Source organism: Urocampus carinirostris, chromosome 20 (assembly GCF_059441175.1).
Source record: "Urocampus carinirostris isolate Australia breed hairy pipefish chromosome 20, RoL_Ucar_1.0, whole genome shotgun sequence".
In the NCBI taxonomy this organism is placed as follows: domain Eukaryota; kingdom Metazoa; phylum Chordata; class Actinopteri; order Syngnathiformes; family Syngnathidae; genus Urocampus; species Urocampus carinirostris.
Genome location: NC_142368.1, coordinates 14,555,920 through 14,579,758, shown reverse-complemented (window position 1 = coordinate 14,579,758; position 23,839 = coordinate 14,555,920). Strand labels below are relative to the sequence as shown.

General features: G+C 43.0%; 1 protein-coding gene and 1 long non-coding RNA gene across 2 annotated transcripts in view; one reads left to right on the top strand and one right to left on the bottom strand.

Moving 5' to 3' along the window:
• The window catches only part of LOC148346333 (dihydroxyacetone phosphate acyltransferase-like), a 27,470-nt gene extending 3,631 nt beyond the window's left edge, over nt 1–23,839 (bottom strand). The window contains exons 1-15 of the mRNA XM_088325387.1: nt 23,725–23,839; nt 19,204–19,413; nt 18,492–18,668; nt 18,296–18,425; nt 16,291–16,418; nt 13,772–13,847; nt 12,211–12,362; nt 12,019–12,137; nt 10,332–10,573; nt 5,615–5,863; nt 3,073–3,152; nt 1,971–2,114; nt 1,813–1,912; nt 1,650–1,743; nt 1,493–1,551 (exon numbers count right to left, since the gene is read on the bottom strand). Coding sequence (XP_088181513.1) covers nt 1,493–1,551; nt 1,650–1,743; nt 1,813–1,912; nt 1,971–2,114; nt 3,073–3,152; nt 5,615–5,863; nt 10,332–10,573; nt 12,019–12,137; nt 12,211–12,362; nt 13,772–13,847; nt 16,291–16,418; nt 18,296–18,425; nt 18,492–18,668; nt 19,204–19,413; nt 23,725–23,736 — 1,972 coding nt within the window. The 5' untranslated portion in view covers nt 23,737–23,839. The remainder of the gene's footprint in view (nt 1–1,492; nt 1,552–1,649; nt 1,744–1,812; nt 1,913–1,970; nt 2,115–3,072; nt 3,153–5,614; nt 5,864–10,331; nt 10,574–12,018; nt 12,138–12,210; nt 12,363–13,771; nt 13,848–16,290; nt 16,419–18,295; nt 18,426–18,491; nt 18,669–19,203; nt 19,414–23,724) is intronic.
• LOC148346334 (uncharacterized) lies at nt 5,629–12,328 on the top strand. The gene is made up of 3 exons (XR_015848308.1): nt 5,629–5,890; nt 5,990–6,066; nt 12,114–12,328. It is a non-coding gene; the product is annotated as an uncharacterized LOC148346334 (long non-coding RNA).

Sequence of the window (23,839 nt, the reverse complement as noted above, 5' to 3'; positions counted from 1 at the left end):
GTGGTTTATTTGATTATTGATTACCAATGGCATTATTCCAGGGTTGGGTAGGGTTACTTTAACTTGAATACTTTCAATTACTTTTGGATGACTCCAATACTAAATATGTGACTAAAAGACAAAATAAACTAAATAGGAATAAAATGACTAAATTTTGTGCAGGCTTGGGAGTAAAGGATTAGATGGAAAAATTATGTTGGCAAGCTGTTTGGATTGATTTTCATTTTGTTTCTGTCGCATTTTATGTCAGTTTTGCCGGAGATCAAAGACATCAAAGCCAGGAGAGAAAGCTTATCACGTGTTGTGAGTCATCATTTTATTCATATTTAGTTTCTTTTGTCTTTTATTAGCATATTTGGTATTGGAGTCATCCAAAAGTAATTGAAAGTAATCAAGTTAAAGTAATCCTGCCCAACACCTATCGAGTCTTTTCCGTGTTTGTAAACAAGTGTGACAATTGAACCTGCGCAGAATTCATGTCAGTTTATAGCAACCCATTGACACAAAAATGTCGTAGATCCTAGATAGGAACAGCTCACGCTAGCCCAAAATATGTGCTAGCACCACGATAGCGACTTTATTTTAGTCATTAAAGCCAACAAAAAACATTCTTTTGATAGGAGCTGGATTTTTATTCCTTTGAAGGTACTGGAGAAATTTAAAAATTGGCTCTGAAAGTGCAGTTTCTTGAATTTGGCTATGAAAAAAGGTGTACGCACCCTGGGCAAAACGAGTAGTTTACTATGGTAAAATTCACAGGTGTCAAACAGTTGGCCCGGAGGCCAGATCAGGCCCGCTAAGGGATTGAATCTAGCCCGCGAGACAACACCCAGAGAAGTGCAAGAGAACAACAAGCTGCAGGTTGAAATGTGTCAACTTGATGTCGCCAAAGCCAGGTGCCTCGAACAAAGACACCTTACTTGTATTTATTTCTCTCTCTCTCTATCTCTTTCTTTTCCACCCCTTTATTGCTCTTTGTCTCTTTCTCTCTCTGTGTCTTTTAACCTCGTTTGCGCTAACTTCCTTTTTTCATTTTCTCTCTTTTCTCTCACTCTCTGTCTCTGTCTCTTTCACTCTCTGTGTCTCTCTTTTTCTCTTCCTTTGTCTTTTTCTCTCTCTGTGTCTTTTTAACTTCTTTTGCTCTAACTTTTCTCTCTTTTCTCTTTCTCTCTTCCTACCCTTTGCGCTTTCATTTCTCTTTTCTCTTCTTCTGTCTTTCTATTTCTATTTGGATTTCTTTCTTCCTCTCCCCTTTCATTTCCCTCTCTCTCATGACTTTTTATCTCTTGTTTCTCACGCTCTCTCCCTCCCTCTCTTTCTTTGTCCAGCCCTCTCTCTCCTTTTCCTTCCCTCTTTCTCTTATTTCTTTATCTCTCTTTTTCTTTCTTTTTAATCTACTAGTCCGGCCCCCGACAGAATGTTTGTTCTATCGTGTGGCCCCTGAGTTCAAATGAGTTTGACACCCCTTGTATAATTGCGGAAGCCTTCTTACATAGTCTGCGTTCTATTTGTCTCACAGCTTCTTTATCCACACCGTACGCCTTCCCTGACCTGTAATTGGCAAACAAGACAAAACAGTCCAGCAGGCTGTAGACAAAATGAGCTTAGAAGTCAAACAGGTTTTCGACCAGGGTAATCTCATTACTCACGCCTTCAACCTTGTCAGAGCCGCCAGTCTCCGTAAGGCCGCTAGAACGTTCTTCTGGATGTCGGACGAGAGGGTCTCGTAAGTGTTCAGGCGACCTGCTGACAAAAAAGGTTAGGTTTTTTGGTCAGGTTAGGTGACGCCCCTTGAGGGAGGTGGTTTTGTACCTGAAAGGAGGAGCTTGGTTGCCAAGTTCCTCACGGCGGGTAGAAAGTCTTGCTCTGTGATAATGTCGGCGTCCCGGTCCATGAGAAACCTGCACATGACCTGAGCGCAATCCTCAGCTATGTATTCCCTCACATGTATCACGGAAGGCAAAATGTACCAGGTAAGAGTCAATGAAGGGTTGTAAAAGCCCCCGCAGGAAGGACAACTCCGCCTCGCCTCCCTCAGATGCCGTCACTCTCTCCGAATCGGTGACATCCAGCGCACCGCATTTTTTTAATAAGTAGCACGCCTCCTCAAAGTCCTGAAAATGACGATTGGCCAAATTATTTTGAGAAAAACTCAAAAGCCAGAATAGTAAAATCTTGGGCCCAAAGTTCAGGCCGGCTTCGGGCATAAAATGTGAACCATGAGGCTGGGCTGAGTTTCTCTCTCGCTGAATACTATTTTTTTCTTAACTATCTACTTATCACGTGTTGTGTTTCTTTTTCTTCGTATGGGATCTGCACAGAATGCATGCTGCTCTTGCCTAGACAAATGCAATATAAAAGTATAAAATTGAGTTTGTGCTAAATTAAATCAATGGGGCTCTGCCTTTAGCCAAGCTGGGATATTATACTAGTTTCTAGATGAGTTACTGTCAGGTTCAACCCAACACTTGTAACAAAAACCTGCATACAAAAAGACAGAGAATTGTGTATGGTTTTACTTGCAAGGAAAGTGACAGGAAGATTGCTTCAGTTACAATCCTCCACTCACTCTGAAGCAGTCTTCCCTTTGCTTGCCTTTTTTAGAAAGGAACGCCCTTGTTACAAGGTGGTTTCGACTGCTAAGGGGAAAGGGGTGCAGTTTGAAGGTTAAATGTTCCCGTTTGAACCAGTTCTTGCACAACAATTTGTTATTTGAAATGTGACTGATTAACTCTCTTCACGCTATCTTCAAGAAAGAACCTTGACCTGCGGGTCAAATCTGTAACTGATTCATACCGTTAGTTCTTGCCAGGGTGCCGTGGAAAACTTTTGCTGTGAGAATCATCCTATTTTGTAAGCACAATATTTCAAACAAACATATAATACAAATAGATTATAGTAAAGTTGAATAACTTATGCACATTATTCCAACAGTTACTTATTTGTATGAGATTTTTCTGCTAGTGGTGCACTGAAGTTTAGGTCCATACTGTTGTAGAGTATTACCCATAGTCGCTACACTGTGCAAGTTTAAGGGACTTCCCTTAACAACTACAGATGATCGCCGCTTACCTCATCAGCTTTGTCGGGAAGAAAAATGAATTCATTCCTGAAGACGTCTTGGAGAAAGCAGAAGTTTGCGAAGATCTCATCTGCAATACATGAGGGCAATGTTGTATTCGGCATTACCCTGGTTATCTATTACGTAAATAAGCCCGGTTCAGACCCCAACAACTTCAATAATCCCTCTCCAACCTACCACTCATATCCAAAATCCTCGAAAAAGTAGTCTCCCAACTTCATGCTCATCTCACTACCAACAATCCGCGCCACAGCACTCAAACTGCACTTATCAAGATCACAAATGACCTAATTTCCGCTGATTCTGGTTTACTTTCCATTCTCATCCTCCTCGACCTTAGTGCCACCTTTGACACGATTTCCCATTCCATTCTTCTTAGCAGACTATTCACTTGGCCTAACCAACACCCTCCTCCAATAGTTCCACACGTACCTCACTGACCGCACTCAGTCCATTTAACTCAAGTCCTCTTCTAACCCCTCTCCAGTCTCCTCAGGTGTGCCCCAGGGCTTTGTCCGGGGGGCTCTCCTCTTTATAACCTACCTACTTCCCCCAGGCCATATCCTCTGGAAAGTCAATATTTCCTTCCACTGCTTTACGGATGACACCCAACTTTCCCTTTCGGGCAAACCCAACTTAATACTCCCACAACCTGACCTAAACTCCGGCTTTTCTGAAATAAAATCATGGTTCACTGTCAACTTCCTAAAACTAAACAGCAAAAAAACTGTACTACTTGTCATCGGCATCAAATCCGTCCTCTTTAAAGTTGACTCCTTCCCTTTTTCCGGTGACAATTCCTCCGTTTTTTTCTTCCCCTCCCGTCAAGAGTCTGGATGTCATCCTTGACAGCACACTCTCCTCTAACTCTCACATAGATAACATCACCGATTAGCTAACTTTCACCTGCTGTCCATCAACCGTCTCCCCCCTTTCCTCATCCCCACATCACTGCCATCCTCGTCCATGGCCTTGTCACCTCACCCCTCGATTACTGCAATTCCCTCCTCTACGGTTTATCTCAAAAGTCCCTCCATAGACTTCAGCTAGTCTATAACACTACTGCCATCACATCACCCCTGTCCTTCAACAACTCCACTGGCTCTCAATCAACCACATAATCAACTACAAAATTCTCTTCCACACCTACATGGCCATTTATGACCTTGCCCCTCTCTACCCCTCCAACCTCCTTCACATTGCCACGCCATCCTGCGCCCTCAGATCATCCTCCTGCTTTCATCTCACTATACCCGCTGCCCGTCTCAGCTCCATGGGAAGCTGAGCTTTCAGCCCCTCTGCCCCCCAGCTCTGGAACTCATTGCTGTCTGACCTCCGGAATACTGCCACCATGTCCACCTTCAAATATGGACTCGAAACCCCCACTACCCTTATCATGATCATCTGCCTCACATACCGCCCCCGTTTAACTCTACTGTGTTTTTATTTGCTATTTATTACTTGCTTATTTTGTTCTTGATTTATTGTTGTTTGGTACTCTATGTACAGCGACCTGGGGTGTCCTGAAAGGCACTTTGAAGTAGAATTCATTCTACCGTATTTTCCGCACTATAAGGCGCACTGGGTTATAGGGCGCACCCCCCAAAAATAGTCTTTTGTCTGATATTTTCCATACATAAGGCGCACCGGATTATAAGGCGCTACCATGGGAACGTCAACAAAACAGTCAGATAGTTCAGTCCAACTTATTACCCCCTTAACATTCCGAAAGCTTGCAAAGAAGCAAATACGTGTCGTAGACACGTGCGGATGCGGTGTCCGTACGATGTCACCAAACAAACATTTCTTAGTTTCCATTTTATTTTTTGCTGGCAACTGTGTGGAGAGCAAAGTAAGAATTTTATTGTGCAGGGAAACGGGGTTCTTTGCCGTGTATATGACAAAAAAACACTTTGAATTGCATTTAGTTTAAAAATAGACTCATCACAGAAACATCAAGATCGTTCTAAAACAAGATACCGGGAAAATATAAAGCCGCATAGCTCACCTAAGTTTTCTTGCAGCCATCACGTTCAATAATGATACGTAACCATGGTCCTCTTACAACCGTGAGTGTCGTAAATCCAGGAGAGTAAAATATTTACAATTACAGAATAGTAAAACATATTTTCTCTATGCCGTAGTGCAACCCAACATGTGATTCACATTCATCTTTTTCGGCCAATTGCAGGCTTTGTTTCGCCTCTTTATGCGAGCCTGTAAATAATAAAAAGGATCCGCCCCCTTTACCTCCGAATAACTTTAGCCAATAGTGACTGATTCAAATGATGATTGACACATTGGTTAGGAAATGAAACGCCGGTATATAAATCCCAGCATACACCGCGGACGACTTCACCTTCGGGGGAAAATCGAGTCGGCGGCTGCTTGCTTTAGTTGCAAGACTTTGCGTCTTAATATCGATCCATATATAAGGCGCACTGTATTATAAGGCGCACGGTCAGCTTTTGAAAAAAATAAAGGCTTTTAGGTGCGCCTAAAATACGGTAATTATTATGATTATAAGCTTACCTCTTCGACAGTTCTGAGAAAGACTCAAGGCCGTACCCAGCAAGGCCGGACGGATAAAAATGTGCAATGCCTGGTTGCGGTACGATGCCATCATCATCATGGCCGCCGCCATCCTGGTTACGCCACCATCTGTGCCGACTGGCTCTTCTGCTTCCGCCACCACCAGGAAGACACGTTGTGCCCTGAGGCAAACCGAGGGGTGGTGAAGGGTCACGGCTGAAGAGATCACCTCTAAATCGGGAACATGTCCTAAAAGGTGGTACAGGTACCGGATAGGTAAGTAGAAGAAGCTGTAAATCCCACCCGACAACCGTAAGTGAGTGTGAGAGCTCGTGCCAACTTATATTCATTTAATCTGTGTGATCTCGTTCAAAGCTGCAAAGCGCTCCCGACTGCCACAACAATGTACTTAAGTAGTGGAGAAGAAGAAGCACTAAAGGTCCCCGAGGATGGTAATCTCCAGAAATAGTTTTAAACATCGTAGCAACAAATACTTGTAGAAAATTGCAATTTTTTGCTACTGGTACAGTCTTCATTTGAGCTGTGAAAAGTGATGGGTCTATGGGTCCCAACAGAGATCTATGGCTCCCCAAAATTTAGTGTGCTCCATGCCCTTACAAACGGTCGTATTTTCCCTTACAAAATACAAAAAAAATGTTTGTTTTTTTCAAACATGTTAATTTATGTAGTTTAACTTGTTATATTGTACATGTGTTTCCTTATATCATATAAATTGTTAATTAACAAGTCGCTTGGACGTCCACTGTAGAAGGAAAAAAAATACATGCAAATATAATTAAGTCGAATAATACATTTTCTTATTCAAATTATGAATTCATTTTCTGCATTAAATTATTGTTGGTAATACTCTGATTAAAAGGGATCACCATAAACCTGTCTTAATTCATTTTCTCCTTTTATACTTCCTTTTTTTCTTAACTTCTTTATACAACATCATCATTCGTAAGCAAGTGAGCCGTTTGGGAGCCGGCTCTCTTGAATGAGTTGAGCCGCAAAAGCCGGTTCTCTAAAAAGAGACGGACTACACAACTCGAACTCGAGATTGGCGTGCAGACGAATCGCAAGACCAAAACAACAATGGCGGATCTGCCTGACGAATATTTTCGACATACTAACCCCTTTGTGTTTTTTCCACATTTTCGACACACTACCCCCCCTTACGTATTTTTCGATATTTTCGACATACTAACCCCTTTGTTTTTTTTCCACATTTTCGACACACTACCCCCCCTTACGTATTTTTCGACATACTATCCCCTTTGTTTTTTTTCAACATTTTCGACACACTACCCCCCCTTACGTATTTTTCGATATTTTCGACATACTAACCCTTTTGTTTTTTTTCCACATTTTCGACACACTACCTCCCCTTACGTATTTTTCGACATACTATCCCCTTTGTTTTTTTTCAACATTTTCGACACACTACCCCCCCTTACGTATTTTTCGATATTTTCGACATACTAACCCCTTTGTTTTTTTTCCACATTTTCGACACACTACCCCCCCTTACGTATTTTTCGACATACTATCCCCTTTGTTTTTTTTCAACATTTTCGACACACTACCCCCCCTTACGTATTTTTCGATATTTTCGACATACTAACCCCTTTGTGTTTTTTCCACATTTTCAACACAATACCCCCCCTTACGTTTTTTTCCAACATTTTCGACACAGTAACCCCCCCTTACGTATTTTTCCACATTTTCGACATACTAACCCCTTTGTGTTTTTTCCACATTTTCGACACACTACCCCCCCTTACAAATTTTTCCACATTTTCGACATACTAACCACTTACGTTTTTTGCGGTAAATCCTTGTTAAAAAATGATAATGACAATTTTGTGTCAAAAAAGTTGCGTCCCAGGGACGCACGTTGATTTGACACGATGCGTCCCCAGCAAAAATAATGCGTCTCGGACGCAGGGACGCGGGCGAATCAGAACACTGCTGGTATATAAATGACTGATTAGTTTGAGCTATGAATGTTAGGGTCTGGCTGTCCAAAAATAAGCCCAGTGCGGGAATGACTCGTAAAGACTCACTTTAACTTGTACAGGCTAGAGTTATTGTAAAAGCAAAGACAGTGAAGCACCAATTAGTTGTTACGTTGCAGAAGAATGGAATACACTCCTATAAGAACCTAAGTCTCCTCTGAGATAAAATGTTTTTAAATTCAAGTTTGGGACAGCTACTTCTCCCTTTCTTTCTTTCTTTCCTTCTTTCCTTCTCTTTCTTTCTTTCTTCCATCCTTCCTTTCTTTCTTTCTTCCATCCTTCCTTTCTTTCTTTCTTCTATCCTTCCTTTCTTTCTTTCTTTCTTCCATCCTTCCTTTCATTCTTCCATCCTTCCTTTCTTCCTTTCTTTCTTCCATCCTTCCTTTCCTTCTTTCTTTCTTCCATCCTTCCTTTCTTTCTTCCATCCTTCCTTTCTTCCTTTCTTTCTTTCTTCCATCCTTCCTTTCTTTCTTCCGTCCTTTCTTTCTTTCTTCCTTCCTTCCTTCCTTCCTTCCTTCCTTCCTTCCTTCCTTCCTTCCTTCCTTCCTTCCTTCCTTCCTTCCTTCCTTCCTTGGCCATATCCCTCGAGAGGGGTGACTGACAGCAAGACAATCACATACAAAAACAAATGAAAAGGGAAAAAGTAGCAAAAAACACACAAATTCTATTGGACCATGGCCAACGCAAATGCCAAAACACCCAAAAAAGTTAGGCACCTAAGTCGGTCATGCTTTCGTCCCTCCAGATGAAACGGGACACCAGAAAGCGGCCATGTCCCTCGGGTCAGGGTGACGCAACACACTCTTCTGTTCAACAGCAGGGCCCGACAGTTTTTACTGGTTTACCCCTGCCGCATCATACAGGAGCCCTGCCCATCCCTTAGAACATGTCCAAACATCCTTTCACAACACCACTCCTTCTTATGACCAACAAGAGCTCTAGCTTCCACTAGATTTAGACCTCTTTCCTGCAATGCACTCATAACACCATCCATCTACGTCAATCACGGCCTTCCTCTTGGTCTCCTTCCATTAACTTCTGCTCTGTAGATCCTCTTCAACTCATCCATCCTCTCTAAATACTTTAAATGTCTCTGAATTTTATTAAAGTGACGGTGTGTATGCTTGAGCATCATAGTGTTAAAGAAAGTGCCTGGCCGGCCCACGTTGCCTAAGGACAATGGCGACCAAGGAGGCCAAAAGCCATCGCCTCGCATCCCCAGCCAGGAAACATGGCAAAATCAAGCCATGGTTATCATTTTTGTCACGGTTGCCATGGCGCCCGAGTGGCCCCGCCCATGTGGCTTCCTTTGTCAGCCCTTCAACGAACTTCTGCCCCGCAAGACGTGGGTTTCGACTCGGTCCTGTTCCTGTTGATATTTCCTGACCAGTACTGTTCCCGTTTATTTTTTCCTGTTTAATTTCGGTTTCCGGTTTTGTTTCTGTCTATTTTTGTCCTGTTTATTATTTTCTCCAGTTTAGGTTCCCGTCTAGTTTCTCCTGTTTATTTTCGCTATCCTGTTTCATTATCTATCCTGTCCGTCCTGTCCTGTCCGGTACCGACCCCATCTGTCCGATATCAACTCAGGCAAATGGTATCGATCTCGTCTTTGGCTTTCTGTCTTTCCACGCCAGACTGCTGCCTAACGTACATGACTCCCCGTTTCCCATAAAATAAAAGGCTTGTGTGAGTACGTCACGCGTTTGGGTCCTGATCTTGTTCTGGTTCCTGACAATTTTCCCTATCCCCTGACCGAAGGATGAGGACAAAATGGATAGAGAGACTTTTTCTGAAGAATGTTTTGTTTTCCTTTCCACCATGCAGCCGTCCCCAGCCAAAATTTAAATATGAAATGAAATTATATAGCGCTTTTCAAGTCAAGACTTCCCAAAGCGCTTTACAATGTGCTCCACATTTCCCAATAGCGGCCGTGCAGCCATGTAAGGCGCTAACCTGCTTATTGGGGGTATTAGGGGTTCAGTGTCTTACCCAAGGACACTTCGACATGTAACACGGACAAGCCAGGATTCGAACTGGGATCCCTTGATCCCAAGACGAGCGCTCTACCTCCTGACCCACTGCCGCCCCAGAGAAAATATGAGGCTATGTCGTATTAATTCGGGTTGGAAACTACCTGCTGGCCAAATTGGCAACAATGTAATTTGTTCCGAAATTAAATAAATATAAATTAAAGCGGGCAGGACGGCCGGGCAGAACGGCCGGGCAGAACGGCCGGGCAGCACAGCGGCGCAGCGGTTAGCGCGTGTGCGGCACAGTTCTGAGGTCATGAGATCAACCCCCCTGTGTGGAGTTTGCATGTTCTCCCCGTGCTTGCGTGGGTTTCCTCCGGGCACTCCGGTTTCTTCCCACATTCCAAAGACATGCATTTCAGGTGAATTGGCCGGTCCAAAATTGTCCCTAGGTGTAAATGAGCGAGCGAATTGTCTGTCCCTGTGTGCCCTGCGACTGGCTGGCAACCAGTTCAGGGTGTCCCCTGCCCACTGCCCAAGGATAGCTCCAGCACCCCCGCGACCCTACCGAGGATAAGCGGTACAGATGGATAAATGAAAGCAATTTACTCTACATTTTCAATCGCACTGCCGGGCTGCTACCTGCTGCAGCGCCGCACACTGAATTAAAAAAAAAGAGAGCACCTGCTGGAAAAAATGAGCATCTTGCTAGTCATTTGGACCCACCAGGCCAGTTGAGTCGCGCCCCGAAGCTCAGCGCCAACCTCTTCAACCAGAGTGTCCTCTCTGCAAGATGTCTCCAGGGCAGGCCCGTTCCATTGAGGATCGAGGTCGGGGTCTGCAGCAGCAGGCAGGCCATGAGGGACCAAGGACTCGTGAAAGAACCCTTCTCTTGGATTCGGACTATGAGATGAGCCAGCTGGTTCAAACACAACCGATTTTCCTCCGAGGGATTTTCAGGAACATGTCTGTGGAATTATGTCAGGAGAAGCAGTGATTATAGAAGTGTTAATGAGGAAAACACACAGTAAACTGTACTTGTTCAGCAAGCTAGCTAGCTAGCTGCGTGTGTGCGCAATTGAGCTATTCCGCGCACAAGAAAATCTAGCCAGCTCACAAAAATCAGGGCTCGAAATTGCTAATTAAGAAGCCAATTAAGTCAAAGTTACAGTGCATGAAGGTCAAAATACACAGGTTCCCCTGACGCTGTGTTCAAAATGTGGTATTTTGAGGTCAATGTCGAAGTAGAACAAAGTTGAGTAAAGTCAGTACAGTTTTTCGAGGACCGGCTTCTTCGGCTCGGCTCACTAAAAGGAACCGGCTCTTTCAGGTCCCAAACGGCTTTTCAGGTTGTTTTTGCTTCTTCAATCCCAACATGACCAAATATTATCGAAAATTATGCACAAAATGACTTAAAGGGGGGGATAGAACAAAAAAAATACCAAAATGAAAAAGTAGTGAAAAGCTGAGAAAAAAAACGAAACAAAAGGAGAGAAAAAGAGAAAAAAGAGCAGGAAAAATTCAGAAAAAAATCCAGAAGAAAAGAAAGAAGCAAACAAAGGGGGAAAAGGTCATGGAGAACAAAAAAGCAAGAAAAAATAAACACATTGAGACTTTTTTAAAAAGGAATTTTAAATTTTTTTAAGAGAGGGGAAAAAGAAAGGGAGCGGAAAAAAGAAATCCAAAGAGAAACAGAAATACAGAAGGAGAGAAGAAAAAAGAAAGCGCAAAGGGTAGGAAGAGAGAAAGAGAAAAGAGAGAAAAGGAAAAAAGGAAGTTAGAGTAAAAGAAGTTAAAAAAACAGAGAGAGAGAAAGAGACAAAGAGCAACAAAGGGAGAGAAAAAGAGACACAGAGAGTGAAAGAGACAGAGAGTGGGAGAAAAGGGGTGGAAAAGAAAGAGAGAGAGGGAGAGAGCATGAGAAACAAAAGAGATTAAAAGAGAAGTCGTGAGAGAGGGGGAAAGAAAGGGAGCAGAAGAAAGAAATCCAAAGAGAAATAGAAAGACAGAAGGAGAGAAAAAAGAAAAGAAAGGGCAAAGGGTAGGAAGACAGACAGATAAAAGAGAAAAGGAAAAAAAATAAGTTAGAGCAAAAGAGGTTAAGACACAGAGAGAAAGAGACAAAGAGCAACAAAGGAAGAGAAAAAGAGAGACACAGAGAGTGAGAGAAAAGGGGTGGAAAAGAGGGAGAGAGAGAGAAAAAGAAATACAAGTACAGTGTCTTTGTTCAAGGCACCTTTCTTTGGCAACATCAAGTTGACACATTTCAACCTGCAGCTTGTTTTTCTCTTGCGCTTCTCTGAGTGGTATCTCGCGGGCCTGATTCAATCCCTTAGCGGGCCTGATTTGGCCCGCGGGCCGCCTGCTTGACACTGTATCATAGATCTGACAAAGCAGTAACTGTGCGACTCACATGGATATGAGCGGCTCAATTTCCTCTCGACAAAGCCATTTGGCTGAGATGGGCCGACCAAAGTTCATGTACATGCATCCGTAATCCTCCCCCAGGACTTTGATGGCCTTCAGGAGACCCTGTGGACCAGAAGGCGATCTCAGCTTGCCTTTTCGTGACCGACCCAACGAGAACCCCGAAAACGGGGCGTACCAGGGTGCTCTCTTTGGGCTTGGGGATACCTAGAAGTTCCCGGGCCAACAAAGACTCTTCCAAAAGTCGGTCGTAGCTCAGACTGATGGGGACTAAGGTGATGTCATCAACCTCGCCTTTAAAGTAAGGATCCAGCACCATCTGCAACATACCTGCACATAGAATAGAATAGAATAGAGGCAGCACGGTGGCGCAGTGGTTAGCGCTTGTGCGGCACAGTTCATGTCATGGGAACCTGTCGTGGGTTCAAATCCAGCTCCAGACTTCCTGTGCGGAGTTTGTATGTTCTCCCCGTGCTTGCGTGGGTTTCCTCCGGGCACTTCGGTTTCCTCCCACATTCCAAAAACATGCATTTCAGGTGGATTGGCCGGTCCAAATTGTCCCTAGGTGTGAATGAGCGAATGAGTTGTCTGTCCCTGTGTGCCCTGCAATTGTCTGGCAACCAGTTCAGGGTGTCCCCTGCCCATTGCCCGGAGATGGCTGGGATGGGCTCCAGCCCCCCCGCGACCCTAATGGGGATAAGCGGTACGGATGATGAGATGAGAATAGACCTTTATTGTCATTGTTACAACATGGCTTGAATATATTGTGACCAGGGTTGGGTAGGGTTACTTTAACTGGATTACTTTCAATTACTTTTGGATGACTCCAATAGCAAATATGCTGAAAAAAGACAAAAGAAACTAAATATGAATCAAATGATGACTCACAACACGTGGTAAGCTTTCTCTCCTGGCTTTGATCTCTTTGATCTCCGGCAAAACGAACATCAAATGCCACAGAAACAAAATTGAGTCATTTTATTCATATTTAGTTTCTTTTGTCTTTTATTAGCATATTTGGTATTGGAGTCATCCAAAAGTCATTGAAAGTAATCCAGTTAAAGTAACCCTACCCAACCCTGGTCATAATTTGATTCAAACTTAGTTTCTTTTGTCTTTTTTTAGCATATTTGGTATTGGAGTCATCCAAAAGTAATTGAAAGTAATCCAGTTAAAGTAACCCTACCCAACCATGGTCATGGGGAAGACGATTTAAGTTGGGGGGAGATTCCCAGACCAAGGGAATCACTTTGTATCCTGAAACGCCTTTGTAACGTGAGGCAAAGGTTTCCCGTTCAGGTACTTTGTAACCTGAAACCTTTGTATGGTGAGCAGGGTTGGGTAGCGTTACTTTAACTGGATTACTTTCAATTCCTTTTGGAAGACTCCAATACCAAGTATGCTAATAAAAGACGAAAGAAACTAAATCTGAATCAAATGATGACTCACAACACGTGGTAAGCTTTCTCTCCTGGCTTTGATCTCTTTGATCTCCGGCAAAACGAACATCAAATGCGACGGAAACAAAATGAAAATAAATCCAAACAGCTTGCCGACATCATTTTTGCCGTTCTATGTGTTCCGTTACTCCCCAGGCCTGCAGAAAATTGAGTCATTTCATTCCTATTTAGTTTCTTTTGTCTTTTATTAGCATATTTGGTATCGGGTAATCCAAAAGTCATTGAAAGTAATCCAGTTAAAGTAACCCTACCCAACCCTACTGCCACAACACAACTCACCCAACTTAGGCGTCAAAGACTTTAGCGAGCGACTCCGGAAGCCTTCGATGTAGAATTCCACCGGAGCAAATCCGGTCTACAAAAAAATAGAAGGAAGTCGCTTGAACGAGTGAATGAAAACTTTTATTTCGAACATGAAAATAAAAACAGGACAAAAACAATGAGTCAACAACAAAATAAAGTCACGTAACATGTTCGAAAAAGGGGTAGTCCACAGGTGTCAAACAGGCGGCCCGTGGGCCGGATCAGGCCCCCCAAGGGATTGAATCCGACCCGCGAGACAATGCTCAGAGAAGCGCAAGAGAAAAACATGCTGCAGGTTGAAATATGTCAGCTTGATGTTGCCAAAGACAGGTGCCTCGAACAAAGACACTACTTGTATTTCTTTTTCTCTCCCTCTCTCCCTCTTTTCACCCCTTTTCTCCCACTCTCTGTGTCTCTCTTTTTCTCTTCCTTTGTTGCTCTTTGTCTCTTTCTCTCTCTGTGTCTTTTTAACTTCTTTTGCTCTAACTTTATTTTTTCCTTTTCTCTTTCTCCCTACCCTTCGCGCTTTTTCTCTTTTCTCTCCTTCTGTCTTTCTATTTCTCTTTGGATTTATTTCTTCGGCTCCCTTTCTTTCCCTCTCTCTCACGACTTCTCTTTTTATCTCTTTTGTTTCTCACGCTCTCTCTCCTTTTCCCTTCCCCTTTCTCCTCTTTCTTTCTCTCTCTCTTTCTTTTTCTTTAATCTACTAGTCCGGCCCCCGACAAAATGTTTTTGGCCAGGGTTGGGTAGGGTTACTTTAACTCGATTACTTTCAATTACTTTTGGATTACTCCAATACCAAATATGTTAATAAAAGAGGGCAGCACAGCGGTGCAGTGGTTCATGCGTGTGCGGCACAGTTTTGAGGTCATGGGTTCAAATCCAGCAACCAACCTTCCTGGGCTGAGTTTGCATGTTCTCCCCGTGCTTGCGTGGGTTTCCTCCTACATTCCAATTCCAAAAACATGAATAATTGGCCGGTCCAAATTGTCCCTAGGTGTAAATGAGCAAGCCAATTGTCTGTCCCTGTGTCCCCTGCCCACTGCCCGAAGATGGCTGGGATGGGCTCCAGCACCCCCGCGACCCTACTGAGGATAAGCGGTGCATAATGGACTAATGGAATGGACTGCAAAGAGTTACGATAATTTAAATAGCGCTTGTCAAACGGGGGGGCCGGCACCCCTATGGTAATAAGAGGGCAGGGTTGGTTGGGTTACTTTAACTGGATTACTTTCAAATACTTTTGGATGACTCCAATACCAAATATGCTAAAAAAAGACAAAAGAAACTCAATATGAATAAAATGACTCCATTTTGTGCAGGCTTGGGGAGTAACGGAATACATGGAACGGAAAAAATGATGCCGGAGATCAAAGCCAGGAGAGAAAGCTTACCACGTCTTGTGAGTCATCATTTTATTCTTATATTTACCGTATTTTCCGCACTATAAGGCGCACCTAAAAGCCTTTATTTTTTTCAAAAGCTGACCATGCGCCTTATAATACAGTGCGCCTTCTATACGGATCAATATTAAGTCCCAAAGTCTTGCAACTAAGGCAAGTAGCCGCCGACTCGATTTTCCCCCGAAGGCGAAGTCGTCCGCGGTGTATGATGGGATTTATATACCAGCGTTTCATTGGCTAACCAATGTGTCAATCATCATTTGAATCGATCACTATTGGCTAAAGTTATTCGGAGGTCAAGGGGCGGATCCTTTTTATCATTTACAGGCTGGCATTGGCTTAAACGGCAAAACAAAGCCTGCAATTGGCCGAAAAAGATGAATGTGTATAGCACGTGGCTGACGGCATAGAGAAAGCATTTTTTTTCTATTCTGTATTTGTAAATATTTTATTCTCCTGGATTTACTACCCTCACGGATATAAGAGGACATTGGCTGCACATTATTATGAACACAACGACTTCGGTGAGCTACTCCGGGTTTTATATTGTCCCTGTATCTTGTTTCAGACTGAACTCGATGTTTCTGTGATAAGCGGTGCAGATAATGGATGGAATGGAGTGTCTATTTTGAAATTAAACTCAATTCCAAGTGTTTGTCGTCATATGCACAGTAAAGTTGCGAGCGAAAAAGAAAATAGATACTAAGGAATGGTTGGCATTTCTTGAATCCCAAGACTTTAACCTTCCGAATGATATTTGAAATGACGCATTTGAGTGACATCGTACGGACACCACATCCGCACGTGTTCTCGACACGTATTTGCAAGCTTTGGGAATGTTAAGGGGGTAATAAGTTGGACTGAACTATCTGACTGTTTTGTCCACGTTCCCATTGTAGCGCCTTATCATCTGGTGCGTCTTATGTATGTCAAAAATAGGACCAAAAACTATTTTTTCGGGGTGGGCCCTATAACCCGGTGCGCCTTATAGTGCGGAAAATACGGTAATCCAGTGTCTGAATATGGCAGAACTAGATATGGATATTGTTTTTAGAGTACACGCCTGCTGGGTATGATAAAGACTTGGCTTACCCTGACTAGGGTTTTCACATATTCCGACAGCACTTCGCAGTACAGCCTGTCGGAGGCGATGTCGCGCCGGATGTAGAACGCTCCGCAGCGGCGCAGCATCTCGCCCATAAACTTCATCCCAGCCAGAGCTACATGTTACACAAACGTACAGGTATAAAATACTAAACAATGAAATATTGTTGGGAGGGTAAATTAATCAAAAATAGCCTGAGCCTAACCGACAGATGACTTGGCTCATTTTATATATGTCAGGACCAGAACGGAAACAGGACGGAAACAGGACCCGATTGCGTGACGTTTACCACAAGTTTTATTGAAAGAAAGAGGAAGGGCTGCGTCCACTATCCGGTGTTCGCGGGAACCAAGTCACTCTCGGATTCGGACTGGGATCCAAACACGGAAGGGGATCCCCCATAGCGAGCGATGGCGGTGTCAGGGATGAAGAAACTGGTCGGTAGTCGGGACTGGGAGAGCAAGGCGTGGTCGGAAACGAGTCATAAGCCAGAGTAGACGTAGTCGGGGACAAAAAGAGGTCGTAAGCCTGGACGGGAGAACAGACGTGGTCAGGAGCAAAACAGGTTGTAGCCGGAGACGGACAGGAGCAAAAACGGGACAGGTGGGAGTCAGGGTCGAAAAAGCCTTGCCTAGTATACACTGAGGTTTGCAGACGGACTGACACAGGGGACAGACAGGACTCCCGTTGGTCCCGCTTTTCCACCTGTCTGTTCCTGATCTCCCCGTTTGTCTCCGGCTATGACCTGTTTTTAACCCCGACCACGTTTGCTCTCCTTTCCCGGCTATCGACCTGTTTTTTCCGTCCTTGACACCGCCATCTCCCGCTCCAGAAGATCCACTTCCGTATTCGGGTCACGATCCAATTGCGTGAGCGGCTTGCTTCCCGCGTCCAGCGAGCACTGGAAAAAAAACTTCAACAGTGCCCATTAGGGCCTCATACTTTCAAATAGGGAAGCTGGATAATGATTACAATATTGCATTAAAACAACTATAACCTATGATGCGAAAATTCTTATGATATATAATGATTGTGTCATGCTGACTGATTTATTTTACCTGTGCCATTTGGCGCCAGCCGCTGCTGGCTCCCTGATTGGTTTGCCATCCTACTTAAGCTCAGTCCTTTCACTCGCCTGTTGTCAGTCCGTCAGCGAACCTCTCTTTTTACAAGGCAAGCATTTTGACTCTGACTCCCGTCAGTCCCGCTTTTATTACCAGTTTTTGTAAAGTAGGCTTAAACGTTTTTGCCAAAAGGTGTGTATTTCTAAATCAGTTCCATGTTCCCTTTTGGCGTTATCTATCTTCCTGTCTTTGTTTACGTTTCCAGGGGGGTGGTCTGTGGTCTTTTCTCTTTGTCTAAGTTCTTTTCCACCCTTGCGACTTCAATAAAACACAGAGGCAGAAGGGGGGAGGGTCAGAAGGAGTTGTGCTGGCGAGCTGAAAGCGGGTAAATTTGCTGGCTCCGTCTGACCTTCTCTTTCTCCAACTGCAGTTGTAAAGAAAACTCAAAAAGTCTCATGCCTGGTGTATTTTATAGCGTCAGACAATTTTTATAGCTCTCCCACAAATAAGTGGTGGTTTTTAGACAGTTTTCCACCCGTCCGTTCCTGATTTCTCCGTTTGTCTCCAGCTACGACCTGTTTTTTGACCCCGACCACGTTTTGATCTCCCTTCCCAGCTTACGACTCGTTTTTTTTTTTTTTTATCCCAACCAGGTTTTGCTCTCTTGTCCCGGCTATCGACCTGTTTTTCCGTCTACGACACTACAATCTCCCGCTCCGGAACATCCACTTCCGCATTCGGAACACGTTCCGATTCCGTGAGCGGCTCCCTTCCTCTTTCTATCAATAAACTTGTGGTCAACGCTACGCATTTGGGTTCTAATTCCGTTCTGGTCGTGACAGTTAGTTTGTAATTTGGTATTTATTTGTCAAATTCCAAAAATAGAATGAAACCCCAGAAATCTGACTAAGCCACACACATCACTTACCCAGCCCAGAAGCAATGACGGGTAGCGGGATGTCATAGGTAAACATAATATAGGAGATCACTAAAAAGTCTGTGTAGCTCCTGTGGTTGGGCAGAAGAATGACTGGTGTGTCCTCCACCAGCTTCCGTAGCTGCAAAACATTTCCGAGTTAACATCAAGTCATACATTTTGAATTTGTGGACTTTTGTAAGCCGACCTGATGGAGGGAGCCTATGTTGACGTATATGCTGGAGTAGATGCGCTTGAGCACTTTGCTGAGCATGAAGCCCATCAGACGCACAAAACCCAGCTGCAGCTTTTGGGACATCTCCTCCAAAATGGCTGAGGCTTGCGCTCTCACCGCTTCTGGAGATGTGCCTGTCTCCATGGCAACCTGAAAAATGCAGCAAATCGCAAATGTCCAGCATTAATATTGAATACATTTTTTTACAGCAGTTTCCTGAGAGTGTTAGGGAAAAAACTATATTACAAATGTAGCGTTTACCAAATTGTTTGAATGAGATATCTGACTCCGTTAACCAAACACAAACTTCATTCTCCTAACAATGCATGCTCTTTTTTTAATTTAGGGAAAAATATTGACAAGAGACGGGGGCAGATTTTTTTTTTCTTAAATTATTTATTAAGTGAATTCCATCGAATTATTGTCGAATTAGTTTAATTAGTCTTCGTCGAGCCTCCCTCTCACGATCTTCCATCTCTCTTTTCTGTCTCTCCTTCCGTCTTCCGTCTTTTCACACGTCGGGCGTCGGCCACCCCCCATGGGCGGGCCAGGAGATCCCCACCTGGCCCCCACCTCGTCTGACCGGTGCGTCACGAAGCCCCTCCCCCCCAGGTCAGGTGCCAGCTTCACCACCTCCTCGCCGAAAGGCGCCTCCATGTCTAAAGGAAACTCATTGCAAGCCCACCTCCACAATCACGCGGCGCACATCTGGGGAGGCCAGCACTTCCTCCTTGATTTGATTGGCAGAGATGGCTTTGGCACCTCTGTAAGATTGGGGGCGAAAAGACCTGAGGGCGTGGCCCATATCGCTGCCCCGCCTTCTCTCTGCCAATATGTCAACCATCTCTTCATCCTCATCGTCATCCTGAAGGCAGAGACGCACATATTTAGAACCCTGGGGAAAAAAATCGAATCATTGTTGTTTTAGATTGCAATAGCAAGAGTTTGTAATAATATAGAAATAATACCTTAAAATTGTATTTTAACATAAGTAGGTCTCAAAAGTAAGAAGCTCATAAAAAGTTTCTTCCCTAAAGCCCTGACTTGTTATGATTACTCATTGCCCTCATCTGTACCCGCTCTGTTGCTTGTGGCCTGATCAATTCCCCTCCTATTTGTACCCAGTACGCCAGTCTCTCCCTGTCAGTCCATCGACGAACCTCCGCACTTGCAAGGCAAGCACTCTTTTGACTCTGGCTCCCGTCGGTCCCGTTTTCATACGTAAACCGTCTGTTCCTGACTCCCCGTTTGTCTCCGGCATCGACCCGTTTCATCCTTTTGACCACGCTCTGATCTCCCGTTTCGGCTATCGACACACTTTGCCCGTTTGACCACGATACGATCTCAGGCTCCGGGAGATCCACTTCCGCACTCCGATCAGGCTCCGATCCCGTGAGTGGCTTGCTTCCCTCGTCCACCTGGCGTTTGTATTCCTCCACCATCTCAGCTCATTGACAGATTGGCTATTTAAGCTCAGTGCTCTCATTCTTTCTTTTGTCAGTCCGTCAACGAACCTCTGCCCCGCAAGACGTGGGTTTTGACTTGGTCCTATTTCCTGTTGGTATTCCCTGTCCGGTATAATTCCCGTTTATTTTCGTCCTGTTTAATATCGGTTTCTTGTTTCGTTCCCGTCTTTTTTCGTCCTGTTTATTATTCTCTCCATTTTTCGTTCCCGTCTAGTTTTTCCTGTTTATTTTCGATGTCCTGATCCATTATCTATCCTGTCCGTCACTTCCTGTCCGGTATCGACCCCATCTGTCCGATATCAACTCGGGCAATTGTAATCGATCTCGTCAGTTTCTGGCTTCCAGTCTATCCACGCCAGACCGGCTACCTAACGGGCATGACTCCCCATTTCCCGTAAAATATAAGGCTTGTGTGAGTAACGTCACGCGTTTGGGTCCTGATCCTGTTGTGGTTCATGACAACACTATGTTCTCAGACATGCCTCATCGATTTTATAGTCCACTCCATTTTTACGCGTTAAACATAGCCAGTCTCCAGAATACAAAATTTAAAAAAACACAAAAAGAAAACAATACGTGCTTGTTTAAAACCAGAAATGGCAAACCTTTACCAAAATGGAATCGAATGCAATCACGGGAGTGGTTTATTCACGCACAACGATTTATTCCCGCTTCAAAATAAAGCAGCTGTACACTAAAATACTAATCTCAAGTCAAGATTTTTTAGGGTTTAAATTTTAAAAAGCGGTACTTTTTTTTTTTTTTAAAGGTTTTTAAGGGGCAAAAAAACGGGTAATACTAGCCAAGCCTTTTCTTGACCCTGACTCCCACCCCTCCCGTTTTTGCTCCCGTCTGTCTCTGGCTACAACCCGTTTTGATCCTGACCACATCTGCTCTCCCGTCCCGGCTTATGACCCGTTTTTGATCCCACCCACGTCTGCTCTCCTGTCCCGGCTTATGACACGTTTTTGACCCCGACCACGTCAGCTCTCCCGTCCCGGCTTATGACACGTTTTTGATCCCGACCACGTCTGCTCTCCTGTCTCGGCTTACGACCTGTTTCTAACCCCGAACACGTTTTTGCTCTCCTGTCCCGGCTACCGACCCGTTTTTCCGTCCCTGACACCGCCATTGCTCTTGCCTCCCGCGTCCAGTGAGCATCGAAAGGCGGGCGCTGCCCTTCCTCTTTCTTTCAATAAAATTGTGAGAAAACGTTACGCGATTGGGTCTACCCTGTGTGCTGGTCGTGACAAAGCGTTCTAATGAATGACAACCAAAACAATTCTATATTCATATTTTATTTTCTGTTCTATTCGATTCTATTCTATTCTATTTACCCCTGAAGCCCCAAAAATGCACTCCAGACAGGTACATTGAATTTCAAAGTAAATCTTAAGGAAAGTCTCCATTTTCATTGTCAATTAATGTATTATTAGTAGATCATGTCCAGGGTTGGGTAGGGTTACTTTAACTGGATTACTTTCAATGACTTTTGGATGACTCCAATACCAAATATGCTAATAAAAGACAAAAGAAACTACGGTAAATATGAATCAAATGATGAATCACAACACGTGGTAAGCTTTCTCTCCTGGCTTTGATCTCCGGCAAAACTCAAATTCGACAGAAACAAAATGAAAATCAATCCAAACAGCTTCCCAACATCATTTTTGCCGTTCCGTGTATTCCGTCACTCCCCAAGCCTGCACAAAATGGAGTCATTTTATTGATATTTAGTTTCTTTTGTCTTTTATTAGCATATTTGGTATTGGAGTAATCCAAAAGTAATTGAAAGTAATCCAGTTAAAGTAACCCTACTCAACCCTGATCATGTCATTATTTCGGGAACAATGCACTTAAAATGAAAATGTATTTATAATAGCTACATTAAAAACAGTTTGGTCTAAAACAGGGGTGTCAAACGCAATTAGGGCCAGAACTCAAACCACAACTTTAGTCGCAGGCCGAACAGGATAAATATTTAATGAATACACTTTCCTTTTAAAAAAAAAATTATATATATATATATATGAATTTAAAACAGTCAGGAATATTATTCCAGAATAAACAAACTTAAACATTAAATGAATAAAAAATCGTTGCTCTCCATTAAAATATCTCATATTCTTCTTTAACTTTCTGTATCTTTTCTCTGGATTCAAGGTTTTTCATCTTACTCTGAAGTTTTGTCTTGTAGTGCCATTTTACATAAAATTCTTTCATTACGGCCACAAAATCTCCACAAATAAGACACACGGGTTTACCGGCAATGTCAGTTAACATCATTTTCTCGGCCATTGTGGTTTTTAGTATCCGAGTATCAGGGTTGGGTAGGGTTACTTTAACTGGATTACTTTCAATGACTTTTGGATGACTCCTGGTCATAATTTTATTCATATTTAGTTTCTTTTGTCTTTTATTAGCATATTTGGTATTGGAGTAATCCAAAAGTCATTGAAAGTAATCCAGTTAAAGTAACCCTACCCAACCATGGTCATAATTTTATTCATATTTAGTTTCTTTTGTCTTTTATTAGCATTTTTGGTATCGGGTAATCCAAAAGTAATTGAAAGTAATCCAGTTAAAGTAACCCTACCCAACACTGGTCATAATTTTATTCATATTTAGTTTATTTTGTCTTTTATTAGCATATTTGGTATTGGAGTAATCCAAAAGTAATTGAAAGTAATCCAGTTAAAGTAACCCTACCCAACCATGGTCATAATTTTATTCATATTTAGTTTCTTTTGTCTTTTATTAGCATTTTTGGTATCGGGTAATCCAAAAGTAATTGAAAGTAATCCAGTTAAAGTAACCCTACCCAACCCTGGTCATAATTTTATTCATATTTAGTTTATTTTGTCTTTTATTAGCATATTTGGTATTGGAGTAATCCAAAAGTAATTGAAAGTAATCCAGTTAAAGTAACCCTACCCAACCATGGTCATAATTTTATTCATATTTAGTTTATTTTGTCTTTTATTAGCATATTCGGTATTGGGGTAATCCAAAAGTCATTAAAAGTAATCCAGTTAAAGTAACCCTACCCAACCCTGATTATGACTCACAACACGTGGTAAGCTTTCTCTCCTGGCTTTGATCTCCGGCAAAACTAACATAAAATGCGACAAAAACAAAATGAAAATCAATCCAAACAGCTTGCCAACATCATTTTTGCCGTTCCATGTATTCGGTTACTCCCCAAGCCTGCACAAAATGTAGCCATTTTATTCACATTTAGTTTCTTTTGTCTTTTATTAGCATATTTGCTATTGGAGTCATCCAAAAGTCATTGAAAGTAATCCAGTTAAAGTAACCCTACCCAACCCTGCCGAGTATAATTCGAAAGTTATCAGGGTTTCATAAACCCGGGCCATTTATAGTAGATGTATATAAAAGGATTTCGCGGGCCGGATATAAATGTACGCTGGGCCGGAAGTGCCCCGCGGGCCGTGAACTTGACACGTGTGGTCTAAAAAGTAAGGATAATCAAGAGTGGACATCCAGTATTTATTAGTCAAAATAATTGCGTCGTTTCATTAAAAAACAACTTCTTCAAAGCCAAATGAAATATTTCGTTGTTTAAAAAAATTACCAAAATAAATCACTAAAATAATCAGTGAAAATGTTGGAGCGATAACAACGCGACACCCAGAAAAAAAAATCCCGTCCTGAATGTAAATAAACAAAATCAACGAAATGAATAAATAAGAAAATTAAAAGGAAATAATTGCTCTTACTGTGCTTTTCATTGTAGTGGGCGAGTTTCGGAACCGAACTCGGACCCGTCTCTTTCTTTATAGAAATGGAGGAAATGCATACAAACGTTAAGGTCGAACTTTGAACGAATCGAGT